The sequence below is a fragment of the Acomys russatus genome, chromosome 1 (assembly GCF_903995435.1).
Source record: "Acomys russatus chromosome 1, mAcoRus1.1, whole genome shotgun sequence".
Taxonomy (NCBI): Eukaryota; Metazoa; Chordata; class Mammalia; order Rodentia; family Muridae; genus Acomys; species Acomys russatus.
The window spans coordinates 21,254,125-21,277,722 of record NC_067137.1 but is presented as its reverse complement, the minus strand read 5'-3'; the positions used below and the strand labels follow the sequence as shown (position 1 = coordinate 21,277,722).

The 23,598-nt window shown below is 44.5% G+C and overlaps 1 protein-coding gene across 1 annotated transcript in view; it reads right to left on the bottom strand.

Moving 5' to 3' along the window:
• Alk (ALK receptor tyrosine kinase) overlaps window positions 1-23,598 on the bottom strand; it is a 713,415-nt gene that overhangs the window by 494,257 nt on the left and 195,560 nt on the right. The window contains exon 2 of the mRNA XM_051169801.1: window positions 4,666-4,782. Within this exon, the coding sequence (XP_051025758.1) occupies window positions 4,666-4,782 (117 nt within the window). The remainder of the gene's footprint in view (window positions 1-4,665; window positions 4,783-23,598) is intronic.

Sequence of the window (23,598 nt, the reverse complement as noted above, 5' to 3'; positions counted from 1 at the left end):
ATGTCGGGAGGAATATTTCACTTTGTGAGAGTCAAAGCTGTGGATCTGTGGGAGAGGTGGGCAGATAACAGTTTATATTTAATTTTTAGGGATGCCATAACAAATCCCAACAAACTGGACTCCTTAAAATGAGAAAATGTTATTCTCCTATGGTTCTGGGGTAAGGTGTTTAAGATTAAGCATTTGTTAGAGCTATGTTTCCTCTAAGTTTTGGAGGAGACTCCAATCCATACCTTTCTTTTAGCCCCTATTACAGCCATCATCCTTGGTGCTCCATGGCATGCAAAGTGTGGACCCAGTCTCTGAATTCTTAGTCACAGCGCTTGCCCAGCACATGTCTGTGCCTGTGGTTTCTATTCTTATAAGCCCAGCAGTCATATGGGATCTGGGCCCAAGAAATCCCTTGTGTCAGCCTTTTAACTTGATAACAGCTACAAAGATACTATATTCAAAGTCTCATTCACAGGTACTGGGAGTCTTAGGTACTTGAACATATCTTTTGGGGTAACACAATACAACCCATAATAGGGAGAACATACTGAAATGGAAAAGTGCAGAAGTATGTAAGATTATTGACAGTGCCAAACGGCCCTACCCACATTCTGGGGGGTGAATTGTCTACTCTACCCGGGTGGTCTCAATTCAGAGACATCAAATGTTTGCTCTACAAATAGCCAAGGTTTTGGAAATCAGCCTGATCATTCAGCTCCGACATTAGGTCATTCGGGAAGAGTGAATGTTCTCTGTGGTTCATCTTTGAAATAACTTTGTGATGTGATAGAACACTGCTCGGCAAGGGATGAGAGAATCTGAATTTTGCTGAATTCATCCACTCTGTAGCTTAGGAGCCTAACAAATAAACTTCTTTCATTTTCCATTGACATTTCTGTAAACATGGAACATAAAATAATTCTATGTCACTTAAATAAGAAAAGATCTTGAGATCAGATCTTGTAAAGTACTATATTAAAAACAAACAAACAAATAAATTTCGTCTTGGTCATCTGAGCATCTGGGAAAGAATCTTTGGTCATTCTGCTTAAACTGTTTATAAAGGGCCTGGAGGGACAGTTCCATCCACAGGATTCTTGCCTTGCAAGTATGGAGATCTGAGCAAAATGCCAGCATGATACAGCTCATGTACCCAATGCCAGTGCCAGGAATGTGGCAACAGTAGGGTTAATGGAACCTCCTGGCCAACCAGCCTAGTCTAACTGGTGAGCTCCAGACCAATGAGACACCCTGTCTCAGAAGAGGTGGGCAGTGTTTGTAAGTATGACACTCCAGTTTGTCCTCTCTCTCTCTCTCTCTCTCTCTCTCTCTCTCTCTCTCTCTCTCTCTCTCTCTCTCTCTCTCTCACACACACACACACACACACACACACACACACACACACACACGCACATACACAAACGCACATGTGCACACAAAATGATAATAAAATAAAATAAAACAAAACACCAATCTGATTCTTCAGCTCCAAAGTGGGAAAACAAGGGGGTTAAAGTTAGGAAGAATACCATCTGTCCCTGTGACTCTACAGCCCAAGGTGACGGGACTCCGTTTGGCAACCCTGGCAGCTGTGTTCTTGGAGCATCCAGCAGGACACAATGGAAGACACTTGTATCTGGGTGCCTACTCAGAGCCTAACCCTTCAGCCAAGCGTATAGCTAAGTCCACAGGCATAACAGCTAATGGTAAAAGAAAATATGGGGAACCCTTTCTCCCTATGCTCCTGTTACAGGGCCCTGGGGAAGGGATGTGCAGCTCTCAGCTCCCCGTGATGAAATTAGCCGGCTATCGTCATTCAAGACAGAGGCCAGGGAGAGCTGGAATCTGATGCCCAACGCCACTGAAGAGAAGATATTTTATACAACATAAAAGGCCCTGACATAAAGTAGAAGAAATATTGGGTGCCTTCAACAAGGTAGGTCAAACTTTTTCCTCAAGCAGATAATTACAGGCTTGGGGTGAGTAAATCTTATTAGCTTCTTTCTACCTCATCTCTTCCCATAAAGCACTAGCAAAAGGAAAGCCATTCGCCATCTAGGGTGGACAGCTTGCCCAAGAGAGGATTGGTATGTGGCTGTCAATCATGTCACTGAGGTGGGGTTGTTGATGTTGCTCTTGCTCTCCTCACCCACCCCACTAGGATATACCTTCAGCCAGTCAACTAAACATGAAGTTCCACTCTAGGCTGGCCAAGACTCCATGATGTCTCCCAATCTGACGAACTACCCCTTCAGGCAGCAATTTTCCAGTCAAATTTCTCTGCCCATGTTTGAGGACTTAAAATTAATGAAGTTGTTAACATTTCTTAAAATGTCTTCCCTGGCAGGTGAAAGGAATGGATTTATCACCTATGAGCCCGCTGGCCTTTTTGATTCATAGACATGTAGACTGAGCCCCACAAAACACCCTTAGGAGGTAGGAGTCTGGTCCTAATTCTGCCATCAGCTTTCTCTGTGACAGGTCTCAGGGTGAGTCCTCAATGTCACTCTTTGGTAAGGGGCTTAGCTGCCTACAGAACTATTTATCTGACCTGTGAACTCTGAGGAGCCAGGGTCCAGTGTTATTGATCTTGGAGATTGTATCAGCTCTAGCATTTGGCTCGGAGCTAACCACACAGATGTAGATGTGGAAGTACGGGTGGTGATGGTACAGTTTCCACGAGTGCTCCAGAATTAAATATGGCAGAAAGATAGAAAGGCTTTGAAAGCACTGCTGTACTTCACCCATTGAGGAGCCTCTAATCCTTCTGGCATGAACCAACACTTACTATGGTGCTGACTGTGACACCGTGGTCCAGCATTTGGGCACTAAGTGACCAATGGCTTGAGTCTGATCAGCAATGAAGGGGAATCATGAGGTTCTGGGCCATGAGGATACTTTCAGAGGGAGCTTAGGAAACATCTTGAACTATTTTTCGCCCCAGTTGTCCCAGCCTTCCAGTTTACTGATAAGGAAGGTAGGACTCAGAAAGAGGAAGCAGATTTACCTAGGGCAAGTGGTGAATAAGTTGAGTTTTCTTAAACTCCAGTGGCTTCCCCCCTTTGATCTGTAACCTCCCTCAGTGGCTTTCATAAGGAACCAAAGTCTGCTATCTGTGATGTGCATGAGATAGACTTTTGGGCATTCTACACTTTATAAAAGTTATCTTATAAAGATAGTGAATGACTTTGAGAGAATCAAGTGTTGTCAGAAGACCAGCTATACTACACATCTAGTTACAAAGCATCAACCACACACACACAAACAAGCTTTCAATTATTTATTGGTCTTATCATAAGACAGTATTCATTGTCTGGTTTAAGTAAAACCAAGGTGTAATTCTTATCTGGACTCTCCCAAGAACTACTGGGCTTTCCCTCCCTCTGGGGATACTTAGGAGTGGCAAGTAGCATCTCTGCTTAAAGTAGAATCCTAAAGTGCTGGAGGGGTTTTTATGCATTTCCTTCTTTCAATTTGTAATGAAAGGTGCCATTAATACAAACCAGGACTAACTGTGTAATAAATGAGGGGTGGCAGGCTTCTTGCTGGAGCTTTTCTACAGAGAGTGGAACATCTCTGTTAGGTGTACTTTAAATAGGTTAGGCCCAAGGGCAGAGACTGAGAAGCAGGAATAGGTAAATATGCCCAGAAGGGCATCTAGAACTCAGCGCTGTCCTGGGTTCATAAATACTTAATTGAATTAGGTCTGATGAGAGAATTCTATATCGGGAAGCCTTCTGCATTCATTCATCATACATAAGCCTTTAGCAGCATCTTCCAGGGAAGGATGAAATGAGAAGAAAACATAGCATAGTACCGGTCCTCAAGGGACTCACCCTGCAAAGAGCTGAAGACATGAAGGTGCTCCCTGAAAAATCCCAGCTCTCCTCTAACCCTGAGGCTCCAACTGCAGAGCCCCTGCTAACTGTGAGCTTTCAGCTTGGGTACCGAGAATAAAGTTTTATACTTTGTCAATATAACTTCCTCAGGGTTCCACAGGACAGTAGCCCACAAGTGGGGTTGGAGGGCTCTTGGGGGGGGGGGAATAGGACTATAAGCAAAGAATACCAGCTTTGTGGCTAGTGGGCCCACTCTATGAGATACTGTTACAGCTTAGCTTCTGCATGGGTACAAACTGGAACTGGACCAAGCTCTTTTAACCTCTGAGGTTGTTTCATGATCTAATGGACAGAGATGATGCCCAATAACCTGTTTGAGAACAGAGGTTAGCCAAATATAATGGAGTCGCTGAGGGGGCCCTGTAAGACCTGTGCCCTTCCTAATAACAATCCCCTCCTGGAGATTGTGGTCAATAGAAATGGTAAAGGTGAGAACATTAAGTCCAGATAGCTACCATCAAACACAAATAAACATGGCATCTAATGAATAGTGAAGGGATACCAGGATTCCATGTACCAGAAAGGTTGAAGGATGGAATGTGTCATCCAGCCCTTGGCTTCCTCCAGTATTCCTCATACAACAAAAACATGTTAGCTGGAATGGTCTAGTGGTGTACTTGAGCACTCTTGGGGGTCAGGGGTACAGTAACATGTGTTTTGCTATAGGGGTCTGAAGGATTCCTGGACCACTAGTAATCACAAGTGGAAACTCAGAGCTTCCTTAATTAAAAGACAGTGATGGTGTGTCACAGATAATTGTCAAAAATACACTCACCATATCGACTGCGGTGGGACAGGAAAGGGAACGAGTCTTTCATTGTCCAGGTCAGATTCCATACAAAGTTATCAGGAGGAGAAGGCATTCCCGAGGGTGACTCCAAGGAACTGTGACCTGGACACAAAAACAAAGGAAAGAACAGTGACCCTTGTGCTTAGGATGGGACTTCGAGCCCTCACTGTATCAGTCCAAAAGAACGCTTACAATAGGCTTTCAGGGTGCTCAGTAGAAAGTTGAGCAAAAGAGGATGGAGGCACAAATAGAGTTGACCTCAGGACTGTGATGTGCATTTACTATCAAGAGGATCCATCTCTGAGAAGTTAGAATACTGTGAGCAAGTCTGTGCTGAGGCTCTCTGGAAGATGAACTCGAAGCCAGGCAGCTTAATGGCTCAGTCTAATAGCTCTATCCAAAGTCTATTCTAGTGGTAAGAATTTGTGCAACTTTATCGAGAACATCGATTCATCTCATTCAAATAGTTCCTCTATGCCCCACACTCAGGCTTGTAACTTCATCTGATGTTGTTTGCTTGGGTTATTGCCTTATCAATGAGAGGGTTGAAATTGCACTCAGAAGTTACGAGTACTTGACAATTATTTTATTTTCAGGGAGGAGAAAAAAAAAACCGCTACATTATGGGCTCCCCATATCCAAGAGGCTATGGAGCCACGGAGGACAAATGTTTCTGATTTGCATGAGCGGAAAAAAGGGCTGAGAGAAAAGAGCAAAGTGGCATTAGTTCTTTATTTAACAGAACCTCAAGTGGGTTTTGTGGTGAAAAGTCATTACAATCTATCTGCAAAGCAAATGAGCACACTCCGCATGCTCATACACCGTTCTTCCTTGAAAACTCCGAAATCCATCATTATTTGCTAATATTTTATGGTGGGCAAAGCTTTTTTCTGTTGAAGAAGGGGGGGGGGCTTGGGACTTAGCTGTTTAGCAGCTATCTGCTGTGTGGTGAGGCTGGGGGATGCAGGGGGTGGGGGTGGGGCGATATAGAAGGGAGCTCTAGTTTCTTCTGCAGTTTCCATGGTGCAAACCCCTGCTCCATCCTTTAGTCCTGTTTGTTACATTGCAGTCCTAACATGGTGACTTTCTGAGCTAGGAATCATTCTCACTGGTTTGTAGGTTCAGCCGCTGAGACTGAAAGGGATGGACTCCAAATCAGAGCCCATACCAGGCTCTGTCCTGAGCTAGCTGACCTGCCACTCCAGCCAGCTGTGATGAAGACTGATCAATCAGTTGAGTGCCGACCATGTGTAGGGATTTGAATGTAGTGCCCCTTCTCTCCTTGCCTTTCAGAATGGACCCCATGTCATGCACTTTGAAAATCTCTGGCCCGGATGCCCGTAGCAATCTGTTGCTACGTCCCTTTACTCTTTCTATAGGCACTTGGGTCAAGCTGACAACAGGGCCACATTCTCCTCCAGTTCTAGCTGGAAAGAAATGACTCCTGGCCTTCTTCCTCAGATCTGAAGGAGAAACACTGACTCTTCAGTGCCCAGGAAAGAGATCTTTACTTTCCTCTCATCTCTGGTCTGTAGAAATTAGAAGTAAATTTGGAACTGCATCTTCCCGTGGCATTTCTACAAAATGGCTCAGAGGATGTGCATGATAAGGGCACAGAAGCTATGCAGGTAAGCTCTGGGGAGCATCTACCTCATCTGTGCGGCTGTGAAGAGACAGTAAGACCCAGACAAGGGAACTCAAGGCTACATGACATTTATTGGGTAGGATTAGGCATTTTAACAATCAATAATATGACTGTATGTGATGGCACAGTATGTAATACCAGCACTTGGGATGCGGAGGCAAAGGGGCCAGCATAGGTGATATAGCAAGACTGTCTCCAAAACAAAACATATAAATCAGGCGGTGAAGGCAGCTCGTTCAAAACAGTTCTTGCTATGTAAACACAAGGGCCCAAGTTCAATCTTCAGAGCCCACATAAAAACAAAAGAAAGATGCTGACACATGCCTGTCTTGGTTTTTTGGTTTGGCTTTTGTTTTGTTTTGTTTTGAAATAGGGTTTCTGCTATGCAGCACGGGCTGGCCTGGGACTTGCCATGTAGACCAAGTTGGCCTCATAGAAATCTACCTGCCTTTGCCTACTGCATGCTATGATTTAAGGCATAAGCTACCACATGCAGCCATTGGTTTTTAATCCTGACACTGGAGAGGCAGAGATAGATGGTTCCAAGGGCCTCACCTCCTCAGCAAGTTGCAGAATAGTAAAGGATCCTGTTTTTAAAAACAAGGTGGACAGCTACTGAGAGATACTGAGGTTGTCCACTGGCCTCCATGTGCATCTACACATGTACCCATACACACATGCAGAGGAGCACGCACACATGCGCACGCGCGCACACACACACACACACACACACACACACACACACACAAATAGAAAATAGAATTAAAGGTAATACTATGAATTAATCAGATGCAGACCAAGTACTACACTAAATATTTTAAATATATGATTTCAATTCCTTCTTACAAAAACCTGTCATTGGTTTCCTTAGTTTGAAGCTAAGGAAACTGAGACTTAAGGAGATGAGAAACTTTTAACTGAAGACAGTGGGCAGGAGGACATTGAAGAGTCAACTGACCAGGTCAGCCTGATGCTGATGCCCAAACTTAGGTCAGCACTTCACAGGGGTGGGTCTGCCACAGACTGTTGCCAAGTACAACCCTGGTTCTTTACAATGCCTGCTAGGGCTCCATAAATAATGCTCAAGGTCAGAGGTTACTGCCAAGCATGGCCACTGTGTGAAAAGCCCAGGCAGATGACAGATAGGCCTCTGCAGTGAATGAATGTGAGTGAAAACTGTCAACTCTGAAACTGAGTCACCAATTTAGGTCACACTTTGATCAGTCTTGACGTAGCACCCAAGATGAAGCCTCAGTGATGTTTCCAAGTGATGTCATTTTTCATAACCTTTCTGTTTGAGAATGCTATTTACTTTTTCCTGGATGAGAAGGGGACAGGGTAGACTTCAGGAAGCACTTATGACTCTATGAGTGGGCAGAGAATGGCAGATGACTTTTTATCTGGAAGAGGTCCAGGTAATATATTCAGGTTTTTAAAAGTCTCTGAAAGCACTCAAAAGCAAGATGGCTGAGGACTGAATCATGACCCAACAAGAAGACGTGGAGATCAGGGTAGGTTGTCTCAACAGATAGAGTTTTACTCATTGTTATAGTCCACCGAGAATGTTAACAAACGGTTGGGCATCGTCAGAGTCGGCTGGAAAGAAAGCAGGAAGTTTTATACTGCCCGTATAGAAGCTTCTAGAACTATAGGCTCACAGGAGCCCCTAGAAAAATGGCTCTAAACCTGTGGGTCCCAACCCCATTGGTGAGGGTCAAAGAACCCTTTCACAGGGGTCAGCTAAGGCCATCAGAAAACAGATATTTACACTATGACTCACAACAGTAGCAAAAGTACAGTTTGAAGTAACAACAAATATAAATTTATAGTTAGGGTTCACCACAACATGAGGAACTATATGAAAGGGTCACAGCATTAGGAAGATTGAGAACCATTGCCATAGATGGTCCCTGGTGGAGGTGAGCATGGTGATTAGCCAGATGAAGCTGGTGGACCAGCCAATGAGAGAACAGGCAAAAAGACAGCCCCACCCCCACTCCCATGCCTGAAAAGGTGAATACCCAGGAGAACACAGACTACACATATGAGCTTGCTTGCCAAAGGCATTGGGTCAGAAGCAAACGCTAATCAAAGCTCATAGAGTATGCATCACTTTAGAACACTCAGGTTTAAAATCCCCTCACTGAACAGTGCAGGGTAAAGGGGCTACATGCCCCCCTTCAGAGTTCCTACCCATTCCCGTCTCCATTCCTGGTGGGAAAGGAGCTTTTTAGCATAAAGAAAAACCATGCAATGAGAAGCAAGACATTTAATTAAGAGAAGGGAATGTTAATCCCAAAGACTTGAGGAGAAAGACCACCAACCCAAATCATCATGGCCAAATTAACTAAAGCAAGCAATTAATTAATGCATGCAATTAAAGAAAGGTTTTAAAATGTCGTGTATATGGGCTGCCTCCTCATAAGGCTGGGTTCACGAGGTCAGCATTGGACATGGGCAAGATGAGGGTTTTTATAGCTTAGGGGTAGGGGGGGTTTCCAAATGGCAGCTTTGCCAGACAAATGCGCAGGGTTACAAGAGCAGCATAACAAGGTGGTCATAATCTTTTGAAACAAAAGTAAAGTTGCAAGATGGCTATAACAGCTTTTTGAAACAAAGATGTGGCTGCTGTTCTCCTATAGCTAAGGTTACAGGTGGGGCATAGCCCAGTCCTGGTGAAGCAGCAATTTCATCATAAACAAGAATGAATCTATAAGATGGCCTTCAAGCCTAAGATGGAGGCAGGCTGATTCTTTGGGTGTCTTTTGGCCTCTACTCTGGACACATGACCCTTCAGAGTGGACAGAGCCCCTGCAGCCACACAGTGAGCAAAGGTTTATAGTTGGGAAGGTGTGAATTAAGCTACTGGCAACAACAGGATGAGTCCTGGTCTCCAGGGAAAGAAGAATCGAAAGGAAAGAGAAAGGAGGGTGGCAGGAGATGAGCTTGCAGGTGCCCAGGTGAGCACCATTGACGGCCTAAGGACGCAAATGGGAAGAAACACACCTCGACTGGGGCATTATTGATTGAACACTGTACATCCCCCTGCTAATGATTTCCTGAGCCCCCCTTAGGCTCTGCAGGGAACCAAGACAGAGTAAAGACCCCAAGCTCTTGACACCTCTCTCTTTTCCTGTGCACTACCTGGCCCGTGCTGTCCTCAGCTTAGATTCTGGGTCCATCTCTTTATATTCATCCCTGCACTCACCATGTTAATGGCTTTGCCTCTTGTTCCTTCATAGTAGCTTGGAAGCAGCTGGATGTGGTGTGGAGAAGGGGAGAAGGAGGAATACACAGCGAAGCTGGTAAATCTTACTTTAAATGTTCCACCAGGAATGTGTCCAGGACTGCCCAGGAATCCCACTCTCTTCCCTGACCGATTCAAGTCATTCTACCATGGCTATTTCCAACCTTAGCATTTCAAATCCTCTGTTTCACTCGTCTCTCCAGGCAACAGCCTTGGTTCCTCACTCACTGAGGACACTGAAATATATGCACTCATGATTAGGAGCTAGAACGTGAGTGTGCTGCCATCACTCCTACTTGAAGGATCCACTACTTATGTTCTTCTCCTCAAGATATCTTTTCCTCAAGAAATCTGCTGTTGCCATGGAGCCCCCTGGCTCCAGCATCAGTGGTTTATCCCCTTCACAAAGTACCAAGCTGATGTCAACCACAGCAAGCACAAAGCATCTCTACACTCTTCAGCCACTAACACAACCGTTTCCATCTACAGCCAAATCTCTGTGAGTTTGTCGCTACATCTTTCATGCCACCTTCCCTAAAATACAGTTAAAAAAAAAAGAAAAGAAAACAAAACAAAACTGTACTGTTTCTCCACATCAAGGTCACTGCCAAGCCCAGTCTTGATTTTACAAACCCTCAGCATGGTGTTTGACCCCGCTGACACTGCTCTAGTTCCTGAGTGTCTCCTATCACACTTAGCCACACAGTCCCTGGTTGCTTCCTACATTGGTGGTAGGTCACACTCATTCTTCTTTGCCAGATGGTCCACACTGAACAGGAAGAAAGGTCCCCACTTCCTTCTAGCCTCTGCATGGGAAATTTTGTAGCTAAGCATTTTACTATGTCACAGTGGTTCTGGCCAACTGGCAGTGATGAATGATCCATAAATTCAAGGGTATCCCAGGACCCGAGGACTCTTTGCTGACCAATAAAGAGACATTTTAAAGAAACTAACAGCGATTAGAACCATCCATTTATTCACATGTACATTCACGCCTTCAAAAATTCAGATGTTTTTTTTCCTCCTTAGGGAACCACTCAGTGAATTTCTCCTTGCCTGGTGTGAAAATAAGTTCAAGTTTAAAGTAAAAAAGATCTGTGAGATATTTGCATTACCTTTTGAGAGTTTTTTTTTTTTTTTTTTTTTTTTTTTAATGTTGAGAAACATGGGTCTTCTCTCCATCTGAATGCACTCCCAGGAAGATCTCATATTTATTTCCACAGATTTAAATACCATCTCTATGTCAATACTACTAGGTTTATATCTCCAGCCCAATCACTCATCTAAAAAGCAGAATAGAATATATCTGCTCACCTTGGCAGATCCTGTCCATTTTCTTGCCTGATAAGCATCTCAGACATAACATGGGCAAATCTAAACCCTTTACACCATGTACCTGAGCCTGATTTCAGAAGTTAATACTAATGCCCAGCTGCTTGGGCCAAAAGCCAGGAAGCAGTGTCACACCTCCTGTCATCAGTCAGTTCTTCCACAACTCTCGAAGGCTTCTATTTGAATTGCCTGCTTTCTCCCTATCACCTCTCAGCCTGACTCCTGCTGTCTGTGGAAACTCAGCTGGTTTCCCTGCAATCTGTCCTTCACACATCAGTTAGATTGACAATTCACCCCTGGAAGTTTCTTTCTACAGCCTAGCTTCAGAGGACTCCATATGATCTGACCCCTAATCCGTGCTCCAGTTTCATTCCCAACCATTTTCCTTTCCCCACGAGCTCAGCCTTATAGGATGCCTTACTGTTCCTCAAACGTATTAGGTTCGCTCTCATGCCAGGGCTCTGCATGGGCCACAGGTGGCCACTCCTTTTCCCTCCTTGCCATTGTCTACCCATGTATCTATCTCCTCAGAAAGGCACTTCCCTGATCACTCTGTGGATACATCACTCCTTATAAATGACCCTTTCCCTCCTCACCCTGTCTTCTATTATCTCTTCTCTACATATGTCACATATATTTATTGACTTGTTTGTTGTATACTTCTGGAACTAGTCATTACTGTTGCCAGACTTGGCACATAGTAGGGACTCAACAAATACTTGTCAAATGAACGAAAGAAAGGCCCTGGAGAATAGTATTAATTTTGAAACATTTTAGATTAGTTATTTAACTTCAGGCTCAGGACATACTTGGAGGAACATCAATTTTCTGAAAATGGTGATAAGAATAAAACATGTTCTAAAATCTCCCAGGGTTTTGTAAGGGCAAAATGAGAAAATGTGTGAGAATGGTGCACTATTTAAATACCAGCCATGCCATCCTGTGTGTGAGTGTAGGAGAGTGCATGCCCACCTTTGCTTGATCACATGTACTCGTGTGTCTGGAAGCCAATGATATTTCAGTTAACTTGTTGCTTTGTTATTTGAGACAAGTTCTCTTTGTTGAACTTTAAGCTCACCAATTTACTAGGCTACCTGGCTAGCAAGACCATGAGATATGCCTATCTCTGAGCCTACAAAGCTGGTATTACAGGGAAACACCACTATGCTTGGGTTTTACACAAGCATTAAAAGAATTGTCTAAAGTCAGTTCCCCATCCCCCCACTACTGTAGCACTTTCCAACTGAGCTATCTCTCTAGCCCCTTACATCATAAAGTCTTATGCTTCTGTCTCCATGTAGAATCCAAGATGAATGGGAAACCAGGTCCTTTCCAGTACCGAGGAGATCCTGTATCGATAAATACAGTGTCTCAAAATTAAAGTGCTTGCCCAGAGCACACTTCTGTCATTCATTAGCTAACTGTTGACTTGGCCAACTGTCAGCTATCTTGAATGGCCAACTGTTCAGCCAATCGGTTATGTCGATAGTTGAGATCTTTATTTTCATGTCTTGCAGTATGGACATCAATCTAAGCCAATGTACATAATATGGTGGGTTTATCATATTTGTGTCCATAGAAGTATAACAAGCTACGCACATGTGCTGGTTATTTACGTGAGTGCCCTAGGTTCACTCTGAACCTTGTTTTTTAAAAACCTACATCAATAAAATGTAACAAGCACCTCTATTTGAGACAATCCTTGGAGTACTACTGCTGCTATCCTGGTACACATTTTACTTATTTATTTTCCTTCCAACAAGAAAACAATCACTGACAGCTTGCCAGTTATTCCCCCCTACCCTCATCTGAAAACACACTTAATAATGCATTATTTTACAATGATTTTGTGTCACACAAGGCAAAGCCTAATGTGGCCAAATAAACAGCCATCCAGATGTCAAACAGTAGTAAGCAAGCAGAGTTCTGAAAAGCACAGTGCAGGCCTTGTGTGGGGATGGGCAGCGAGGGGACATGGCTGGTATTTTCTGAGCTGGGCCCACACCTGTTCACCGGGAGGAATATTCTTGGTGACGCCACTTGCCTATTATCTCCAGTGATGATGGAGTTTTGCGACAGGCAGCGAATTCAGTCTAAAAAAGCAGAGATGTGATTTTTTTCAGAGAAAGGAAAAGAGGGAGTTAGCAGATGTACTCTTAATTCTAAAGACCCAGACCTCCCCACACCTTTTCTGGACTGGAAAATGAGGGGGCTGAACTAGCTTCTTGCTAATGACCCCTCTGGTTGATGCATATTTGGTTTTCTATACTCTGTGCTCTCCCGTTTTTCCTCCAGCTGGCTCATTCAGGGAAGAGCTATTAGTGTCAGGGGTGGAATCTGAGTGGAACGAAACAGCCTCTGCTCTGGCTCACCTTTCTCTAAGTTCCACTCCCATCCTGCCAGAAACATGTACGCTCTTTCTTTGGAGTACAAGTCCTGAAGCAAAAATTGCTCTCATAATCCTCTCCAGGCCCATTGGAAGTCAGCTCCAACACATGCTTCCTGCCTTTCCCTGCATCCTAAGAGATCCCACTCATAACGGTGGAGTTCATTCAGTGGTGAGGCACATCTGTCAGCCTCGGAAAGGCAGCCCTCCTTTCACGGCTCAGCATTAAAGAACACCACAGAAGACAAAGAAAGTCACCGCTGTGGCAGCCCCTGCTCTCAGAGAGTTAATTTCCCAAATTGACTACTACCAAAGGGTAGAGAGAGATACGCCAGAAAGGGAATCTTGTACATAAGCCCAGTGAAGCCTTTATTCACAAATGGCTGAAGCATGTATGGCTGACACCTAACACTCTGGCCGCTTTTGACCTTCATGGTGGTTTGGGTGGGAACGACAACCCCTATGCTCGTGCATTTGAATGTGTGGTCCTAGTTGGTGGAACAGTTTGGGAAGGATTAGGAGGTGTTGCCTTGGAGCAGGTGAGTCCTGAGGAGTAGGCTTTAAGGTTTAAAAAGCACACACTACATTCTCTCTCTCTCTGTCTCTCTCTCTCTTTCTGTCTCTGTCTCTATCTCTCTCTGTCTCTCTCTCTCTCTTTCTGTCTCTGTCTCTGTCTGTCTGTCTGTCTGTCTGTCTGTCTGTCTGTCTCTCTCTTTCTCTGTCTCTCTTTCTGTCTCACAGATGCAGCTCCAGCTCCAGGTACACGTCTGCCTGCCTGCTCCCATGCTCTTCATCATGAGGATCAGGTACTCCCACCCTCCTGAATCATTAGTGCCAGTAAAGGTTTTCTTTTATAAGTTGCCTTGGCCATGGTGTCTTACTACAGCAAGAGACAGCCTTTTCACCCCTTTGCCCATTCATATCTTTTCATACGTTCTATGACCCTGTTATTAGTCTCTAAGTTTTTGCCCAATCTAATATATACCTAGAATATCTCTCCCCATTTCTGCCTCTCTATAGCCATCTCACTTCCTCTCTCTGTCTCTCTGTCTCTGTCTCTGTCTCTGTCTCTCTGTCTCTGTTTCTCTGTCTCTCTGTCTCTGTCTCTGCATCTGTCTGTTCTGTCTCTGTCTCCTCTCTTCTCTATTCTCTTTCACCTTCCTTGTTTTATTTTTTTTAAGACATTATCTTGTTACATAGCCAAGGCTGGATTTTTGGGACCATACACATATGCCACTACCTGGGACATCCTCTTTTAAATGATCAACTGGATTCATGTCCCCTAAGGTCCTCATCTTCCCTCAACTGGACCCCCATCAAAACAGTAGACCTTGGATTTATCTTATATCAAACAAATTGTGAACTTGGTCCCTGCCTGCTTGACCATTAAGACCCCCCCCCCAGGACAGGCATTAGGCTACTCTTCAAGCATACTGTATCAACTTCCTTGCATGCATAGCATCATGCATTTTGGTAGTACATTAACTTCACTCACAAACCCAAACTTCTAGATCTGTTGTGTATGTTGAATTTCATATTTCTTTTCTTTCTTTCCTTTTTTTCTTACAAAGCTCATTGAGGCTGTTGTTTTGTCTCATGTAGAATAGGCTGCTCAGTGTCTGGGTCAAAGGCAGATCAGGGCATAGACCTATTTTGTCAGCTGAAATAGTACATCTGTGTAGGCTTCTGGTAATTCACAATTCACAGCCAAAGTCAAATAAGGAAGGCTGTTGCACTTGGTGCCCTCTTCAAAACTTCTCTCTTTCTCTCTTTCGACAACCCTAAGCCATGACATTTTGTCTTAACTAGAAATGACCTCATTGTCCCAAACAAGCTGTTCCTGACCCACCTGTGAGCTGTCTTCTTTTGCTCTTGATATGCTCACTTACTACCAAGCCTCCATAGACTGGATCTCAGTCAGTAGCTGTAGGAGACTAACTAACATTCTTCCTAGTCCAAGCATGCCATAGAGAGTACCTCTCCAGGTAACCTGATTCAAAACACATACCTCCTGCACCCACACTTGTGCCCACATCCCAAGAACCTCCATTAGCAGGGCATCCTAAATGTTGTTTCTGGGTCTGTTTCTGTGCCTTGCTTACACATTGCTCTTTATGAAACTCACTCCACTGTGATCTCAAACCTATTTTCTCCCCTGAAAATATGTTGACTAGAATAATAATCAAAGGAAAGACTTTGAACTGCCACTGGGTCTTTCATCTTGTGATCTCAGGGAGCTTTACCAGGCACTAAATAATTAATGTCCTGAAAGTGACACAAAGATGGGTCAGCCTGAAAAATCAAGTCCACCAACAAAAGGCCTTTCTCCTTTGGAGCAAGGGAGTAGTTCCAGGGATAATCACCCACTGTGAGTCCAGCTGTCTCCAGGGATGTTGGACAAGAGGCTATAAACCATTCAAGAACAATTGGCTCTTCACTTGACAGTTACCAGGGCAACCACTGAGATCATGCAGCAAACACTTTGGGGAGAGCATAGGCCACATTTGGGAAAGGATCTCCAACATGGAAAAGTAGAGAGCAACTACTAGTACATTTACCATGACATGCCCTCCAGTGCCACCCACTATACGGTACTTACAAGGACCCTGTTAGTTAACCTCTTTTTAGAGCTACCAAGAGTAGGGCTCAGCAAACACAACTGTCATACACAAAGTCAGTGTATTGCTCTTCTGATTGCTGGGAAGAAAAACAAACTGACAGGAGCAACTTAAGGGAAGAAGGGCTTATTTTGGCTCATAAGGTTCCATCATAGTGGGAAGGCACAATGTTAGGACCATGAGGTGGCTGGTCATAGCATGCCAACAGTCAGAAACAAGAGAGAGAAAGCTGAATGCTGGTGCTCAGGTGCTTTTCTCTTATTATTAAGTCTAAAACCCAAGCGCATTGGGTGATGAGGTGGACCTTTTCCTCACTTAAACCTCTCTGGAAGCACATTCATAGATGTGTCCAAATTCAGTCAACTTAACAATGAAGATTGGCCAACGCGGTCTTATAGTCAAAAGGTACGTGGCCAGAACACATAATTACTACCCTTGGTTTGGTGGACTGGCTCAGAATACCACTCTGTAATGTAACCCATAGAGAAGGCAAGAAGTCCCTTGGAGAACTGGGACATTGAATTCAACACCAAAGAAGAAGATGGATCAGATCACATATACTTCCAGCATTCTCCTAAACAAAAACAGCGTCCTCAGGGTCAGCCAGAAAAGTGACCCAGAAACACACACCTTCACTCATGGCAGCTGGCTCTCCATAGCCTCAGGCTCACACAGCACTGTTTCCATGGCAACTACCATAGAGTTTGATGGCCCCTGAGCTCTTGAGATGGGGCTTTGGCTGGTCCAGGAGGATTCTTGGGGTAAGGGATGGGAAAGGCACAGAACATTTTATAAGAACTTCCAAGGCCTTTCTGCCATTTCCCATGTATTTAGCACTCATCTCAGTTCAGGGAAAAGGAGTGTTCATGGGGCCACGTACCCACCATCCAGAGAGCAGAAGCCAGGCTCTCACAGATGGGTGTGCTAGATAGAGCCCAGGTTTCTGAGAGTAAGAATGCTCCTGCATGACCTTGTGGAGCTACTTAACCTTTTTTGAAGCTTTGTCTCTCTGCACATAAAAGAGAACCCATCGTGATTTCCCATCCTACTTTACAGATGCTCTGAGAATTAATGAGACAGTACACACAAAGCCCTCAGGCACTTTTGAACAAACGTACACCAGGAATCCTCCTGCTGTTACTAAGGGGGCACTGTCACGATGATACATTTTCAAACAGTCTTCACCTGTATTACTAAAATAAACTCGGCTGGGATTAAAACAGATAGGCCAACAGCCTAATTTGCTTTGCCCTTCGCTGATACCACATCACCCTCTTGCTTCCATTCATCTTGTCCTGTGAACAGCAGTGGCCACTGGTACCCTTGACCCCTATGGCAGAGCTTCGGAGTGAGAGTTGGGAGGGACCATAAAGGCCATTTGTCTTTGTCTTCCCATCACATGTACAAGGAAGCTGAAACACAGGGAGGGACCTACTTTACCCAAGGTCATCTCACACGCAAGGAAACAGAAACCTGATCTCTTTTTCCTCTGTTTCTCCATTTTGTGCCTCCCTAAGCAAGGAAGTAGAGTGGAAAACAGGAAGAGAAAGAAACAGGGACACATGTGTTTCTAAGAGTTAAAACTTTCAATGCTTCCCTCAATGCTCCAGAGTGGAAAAACAACATCAAATACAAAACAAACAAGCAAACAAATAACCCCAAACCCCCCAAACCAAGCAAATGTAAGCAAGAAGCAAAATGTGTGTGTGTGTGTGTGTGTGTGTGTGTGTGTGTGTGTTGTAGTTGGCACATACTGTGCCCATGCCAGGCCCCTCTGAAGTATCCTTCAATAAATGGGATCTCATTATTCCCATTTAACAAAGAGGGAACTGAGATTCCAAGAGACTGTAACATGCCAAGGCTTGGGAACCAAAACACTTACTGCTGAGATTTACTCATTCAGTTATCAGGTTGTGAACATCGCTTCAGTATCTAGCCATGTTCCTGAAAGCTAAGCTGCCTTGGTGAGCAGAAGCAAATACCATTCTTGTTTTGGTTACTATTCTACTGCTGTGAGAAAATGTCCTGACCGAAGAAATTCAGAGAGAATGGCTTTAGTTTGCTTCATAGTTCCAGGGGACAGTGGTCATGATGTGGAAGTGACAGCATCAAGAGCTCGAGGGAGGAGACCGCACTCTGTCCATTGTTAGGGACCAGAGACTGATGGACACTGGTGCTCACTTCCCTCTCTCCTTTTTATCAGTCTAGGATTTTAGCCCATGAAATGGCTCTGCTGACATTCATGATGGGTCTTCCGACCCCGATCATGCTAGTCTATATGTCCCCAGATGACCCTTCCTTAGACATTATCGGTCCTGTGAAGTTGACAACAGAAGTCATCATGACCCTCTTGGAGCTTTAGACTGAGGAGCCCAGGATGTGGAGAGCAGTGGCTGGCAGTGACGGGTTGATGCATTAAGCAGCACAGGAAAGACAGATACTCATACTTCTGCAAAGCCTTGCCCCACTGTGAAGGAGAGGATGCACAGCTCTTTGGATGCAGAAAGGGGAGGTTCAGCCTAATTAGGGATGCCAGGAGAAGACATCCAAGAAGCCGATGCTTCAGATGGAGACTAACGCAGGTGACTAGGGTGAGGTAGTTCAAGAGACTAGGTTATTGTTGAAGGCTGCAGAAGGCTGGGGTCTATTCAAACCCATGTCTCTCTCAGTCCGTCACATCTATGCCATTCCTTAAGGTGTCATACCGCTGTCAAGCCCAGAACTCTTTGGGGATTGTGTTAACTGTCTTGAATTAAACACAACAGGAAGACATTGACTAGGCTATGGGTGCCTGTAGCATTCTCCTGAGGAGAATGACAGGTCAGCTAGGAAAGGCAGCACTTGGCAAAACTCATCTGTCTTTTCAGCCACCCTTCCAGAGTGCTCTCTGTTTGGTACGATTAATTACCGAGTTTCTTACAGGAAGGGCACCTGCAATCCAGGGACCAGATCCTGTGTTGTACTTATCTCTGAAATCTGAATTTCCCTCTGGGAAAGTGAAGGGTTGAAGCTTTCCCTGGAGCTTGGAGCCACTTAGCTCCCAATAGTAAACCCTTCTGCAGACTTTCCTCTTCATAGTGTGGGCTCACAGTGTCAGAGCCTGACTTGGACAAGAGAGAGGTTTATTTCCCGTTGAGGATTAGGAAGGGAGACGAAAGGCAAGTGACAAGAAAGTGAGAATGAAAAGGTGAGGGGAGAAGATGAAAGGAGAGACAGTAGATGAGGGGACTAGCATGGGGGACGGGCCTAACACAGAGAAGCAAAGGGAAGTGAAGAGACAAGAGAAATGAGCTGAGATTTTTTTTTTCACTGTTTGGAAGTTACTCACAGCACCACTGTAAAAAAGCCATAAAATACCTTGGGGAAAACATGAAAGTCATGCTGCCACCATACAGATGAGCGGCCTGGAATTAGCTGTCGGAGCAATGTCTGAAGAGAGGAAATTCAATGGCCCACGTTGAAGCCTCCTCCCTTTTCCCTCCTGGTTCACACCCCCCTTCCAAGCTCCTGGCTCTGCACCTAGAGGCAGTGATTTGAAGCCAGCTAGTGTGAAGGAATGTCGGAACAGTCATTTGGCTTCATGCAGTACATCTTGAGTGCATCTTTTAGAAATGTAATTTAAAATATACTTTCAGCTTTTCTATAGAAAGTCTGAAGAAAAAAAAAAAAAAAACACTAGGAAGGTCTAAAGTAGAAAGTAAATGTCATCCACATCTCTGGCATCCAGACAGCTTGATGTTAATATTTTACAATGTATTGTTTCACAACTTGGTTTTCACTCACTCACAATGCAGCATTTGGCTGGGAAGTATATGAGAAGTTCTTTCCAACTGTTAGGTCTGTCTACAGTGTTGAGAGTAGAAGTCACCTTTTGTGACCGCCTAGGGGAGCAGCAGCAGCCAGCTTACACCCTGACTCAGATGCTAAAGCCATAGAAATCTAAAGTCTTCTCAGCCTCCAGCAAGGGACTGATATTAAAGTTTCTAGAACAGCAAGGCCAGCCCTTAGCAGGAAGGGTACTCGGATGTGTATGCAGGACGAAGCAGATGCCCTGTGGTGTGCCTCCCCAGAACAAGTAGGCAGAGGAGTTGGTACCCTCTGCTCTGATGGGTAGCTTTCAGAATTCTTAAGAAAAGACTAGAAAATATGAATGCTGGTTCTTCAGCCTAAATAGTAGGCATAGCATATTGATTTTAGGACTTGAGAGGAATGGAACAATGGGACTCCATCTCATTCTCCAAGGAACAACCAATGGGAGTGAACTAGAGATGGAGTCTTGTGTAGGTAGTCAGCTCCTTGCTCCTCAAATGCACAGAGAAGCTCTCTCTCAGAGACCCTGCATTCAAACCATTGGTCTACATAAAAGCTTTACTAGACATGAAAATGCATTCCCACTTACAGAAGAAGGAGGGGGGAAGAGGAAAAGGAGGAGGAGAAGGAGGAGGAGGAGGATGAGAAGAAGAAGAAGAGGAGGAGGAGAAGGAGGAGGAGGAAGGGGAGGAGGAGAATGAGAAAAAAGCAGCAGCAGCAGCAGCAGCAGCAGAAGAAGAAGAAGAAGAAGAAGAAGAAGAAGAAGAAGAAGAAGAAGAAGAAGAAGAAGAAGAAGAAGAAGAAGAAGAAGAACTATTGTTGCAGCTTAGTCAAGTACTGTGTAGCCCTCTTTATTTTCTTTCAAAAAAAAAAGTGATAATGCTCTTACATCTCACTAGGGCAGACAGAAGAGAATGCACACAATGAAATGATTGGCCCAAGGACTTTCAACACTCTTGGTATGGCTGGCTCAGCCTCCTTGAGGACTGGGGACTTAATACTTGAGAGTTATTGTATCCCTATTGGCAGCTGAAGCTCAGGTGTGACACTGAAACACTGCTTGGGATCAGTAACTAGAGAGAAGTGATAGTCCTCCATCCCTCTGCATCTTTTCCAATAACATCTGCAAACAATAGAAATGCTCACCACAGAATATTCTTAGAGCGTGTTTTGAGGTTTCAGAAGCTCAAGCCAAGACCAGTGTCATTCTCTCTTCCTGCTGCCCGCAGATCTGGATGTAGAGTTCTCTCTACCTCTCCAGCACCATATCTGTTTGAATGCCGCCGTGCTTCTCGCCATGGTGACAGGACTGAGCCTCTGAACTGTAAACCAGCCTCAGTGAAATGTTTTCTTTTATAAGAGTTGCAGTGGTGATGGTGTCCCTTCACAGCAATAGATGCCCTAACTAAGACAATAAACTTTGAGAAATTGCTTTCAGGAGTGGCTTCTGAGATAATGGAATCCTTGTCCACAAGTAGCACTCTCTTTCCCTGAGACTTCTCGGGTCTTGCTGTCATTGGAGAGTCTTGGCAGCATCACACACCATGACTGCTGACACCAGGTATAAAAGAATCTAACCCTCCAGCCTGCTGAATAAATGATTATATTAGATCTAGGTAGATCATGCTGTCAGAGGGTATATGCAGTATTAAAAGTCTGGATGGAAAATGAGAATATTTCCTTAAATCCTACAGTATCTCTAGATGCAAACCCAAGATTTCTTTCTTTTTCAGGATAATAGCAGTCTAGTCCAAAAGAAGCAGTTATGAGTATGCAGTAAATGTATTTGGAGCAGGTGAATAAAGCATGAGCTAATTGGACACTGTTGGTTCTATTGCTTCCTTCTGTGCAGAAGAAATGCTTTGGGTTCCTAGGGGTGCTGCTGTCACCAACCTGCAGAGCTGTTGTAGGAGAGTGAAGTCATCTCAATGCTTATTGCTTAGGTTCTGCAGCAGGACCACAGCGGAAGCTGCACTTTGCTGGCCACCATGCACACTGGGTAACCCTTGGTATTTGTTCAGAATGAATCCAGACACTTCTCAAATCCCCACGTTCATGAATCCCACTGTAGCATATCATCACCTCCATAAAACACATTATCATAATAGGCAGAAAACAACAAATCTCTCACCACCTAAGTGACTTGCAACCACACCTCACCTAACAGCATGGCATTTTCAAAGTCCTATCTCAGCAAAATGACAATTTATTACATTTCGTGTAATTTGGGTTTGCTTGCAAATAGTCAAACTGTAACCATTAAATCTGCCACTGCTGAGAACCTAGTGCAGTTAAACTCTGAAAAGGGACTAAAGTCAGACACGGAATCTGCTTTTCCACCTCTGCCGAGGTCACATATTCTGAAACAGGCAGGGAAGGCGAGAACTGTTGGACGTTCCTGACTTTCAGCCATGGCTCCTTCACTGTCCACACATGGAGGACTGTTCAACACTATGGCTGGAGGTCAGTGACAGTCACATTCATACTAACTTCAACTCCCTTGAAGTGAGAAACAATTGAGGAAGGCATAGTTATGGATTGCTCGTTGCTACAATGCTAAGGACTTGATATTTGTGTTTCCCCTCCAAATTCATGGGGTGAAGTTAATGCCCATCCACACAGTTCTATGAAGAGGTGGGGACTTTAAGAGAGGCAGGGTCTACAGATGAAGACACTGAGTTCTTGACCTTAAAGAACAGATGTTCATGAGCACATTCAACATAAAGGATAAAAGACACTAGAGTGTGAAGTGCCTTCCGGGGAGGGCAGGGAGGAAGCTAGTGAGCGAGGAAAAGGAAACTTGCTTAGAAAGCAAGTAGGAGGGGCAGACACTAAATAGAGAGTCTCATAATAGGCCCGTGAGGCTCTCACCCTGCAAGACAGCCCTGAATAAGAGAAAACCAACCATTTTCTTCATAATCTGCATAGCAATTACAGGCTGTATCATGGAGAACACCTAGGAGGGACCACGACATTGGGAAATTCCAGATAAATCTCTATCTAGTTATGGTTGAGTTCATGAACTTAGATACCAGGCTGACCTGAACTCAACTCAGAGCTCTACCATTTCCTAGTGCCTCAAGTCAGCTACTCAACTTCTTTGAGCTTAGCCATCCTGACTAATGACGTGGAAACAAATAATACAGCTGACTTTCTCTGCACATCTTGATGATGTCATTAGAAAGTGATTAAGAGGCACTTAGCACAATGACTTCCATAGAGTAAATATTCAGGAGGCATTATCCGTATTATTATCATTTATCATTATTGCTATAGCAAGTGAAGGAAGTGTTGGACAAAATCATGGGCTGGTTGTTAAGTAGTTTGAGTTCTGAAATTTCAAGAAGAAGAAATGTGCTCTCTAGGAGGGAAAAGTTTACTCTGCAGGTTGCTCATGAAAATCTGGCATCCAGATACACAGAGGGATGCACAAGTCCCCTGGATAAATCAGTACCTGGAAAGATTGGCAGGCTGTCTCAGAAATGGTGAAAATGGAAGCTTGGGCCTATTAGTCTGTGGCCTTCAGATCCTGGCACATCATTGGTTGGTATTAGGGCGGGGGGAGGGCAACAGCAGACATTCCCGACTGGAGTTGTGATGCCCCCAAGGAAGAAGAATGGCAGGGAGACTGTCATCCTAGGAGCCCATAGGCATGAACAGATTGTTAAGGGTAGAACTCGTGCATAGAAAAACAAGTCAGGGGCCCAGTTAAGGAGCATGAGAACAAACAAGGGACAAGAGCACAGAACCAACACAAGGCCATGGTACAGCCTCTTTCTACACGTGCTCGTGATTTACTGGTTGATGACTTAACTGATGAGGTTTCTCAGCCTAGATGAGAGGCTCTGTAGAGGATCCCATGACACAGAGAAGGCCTGGG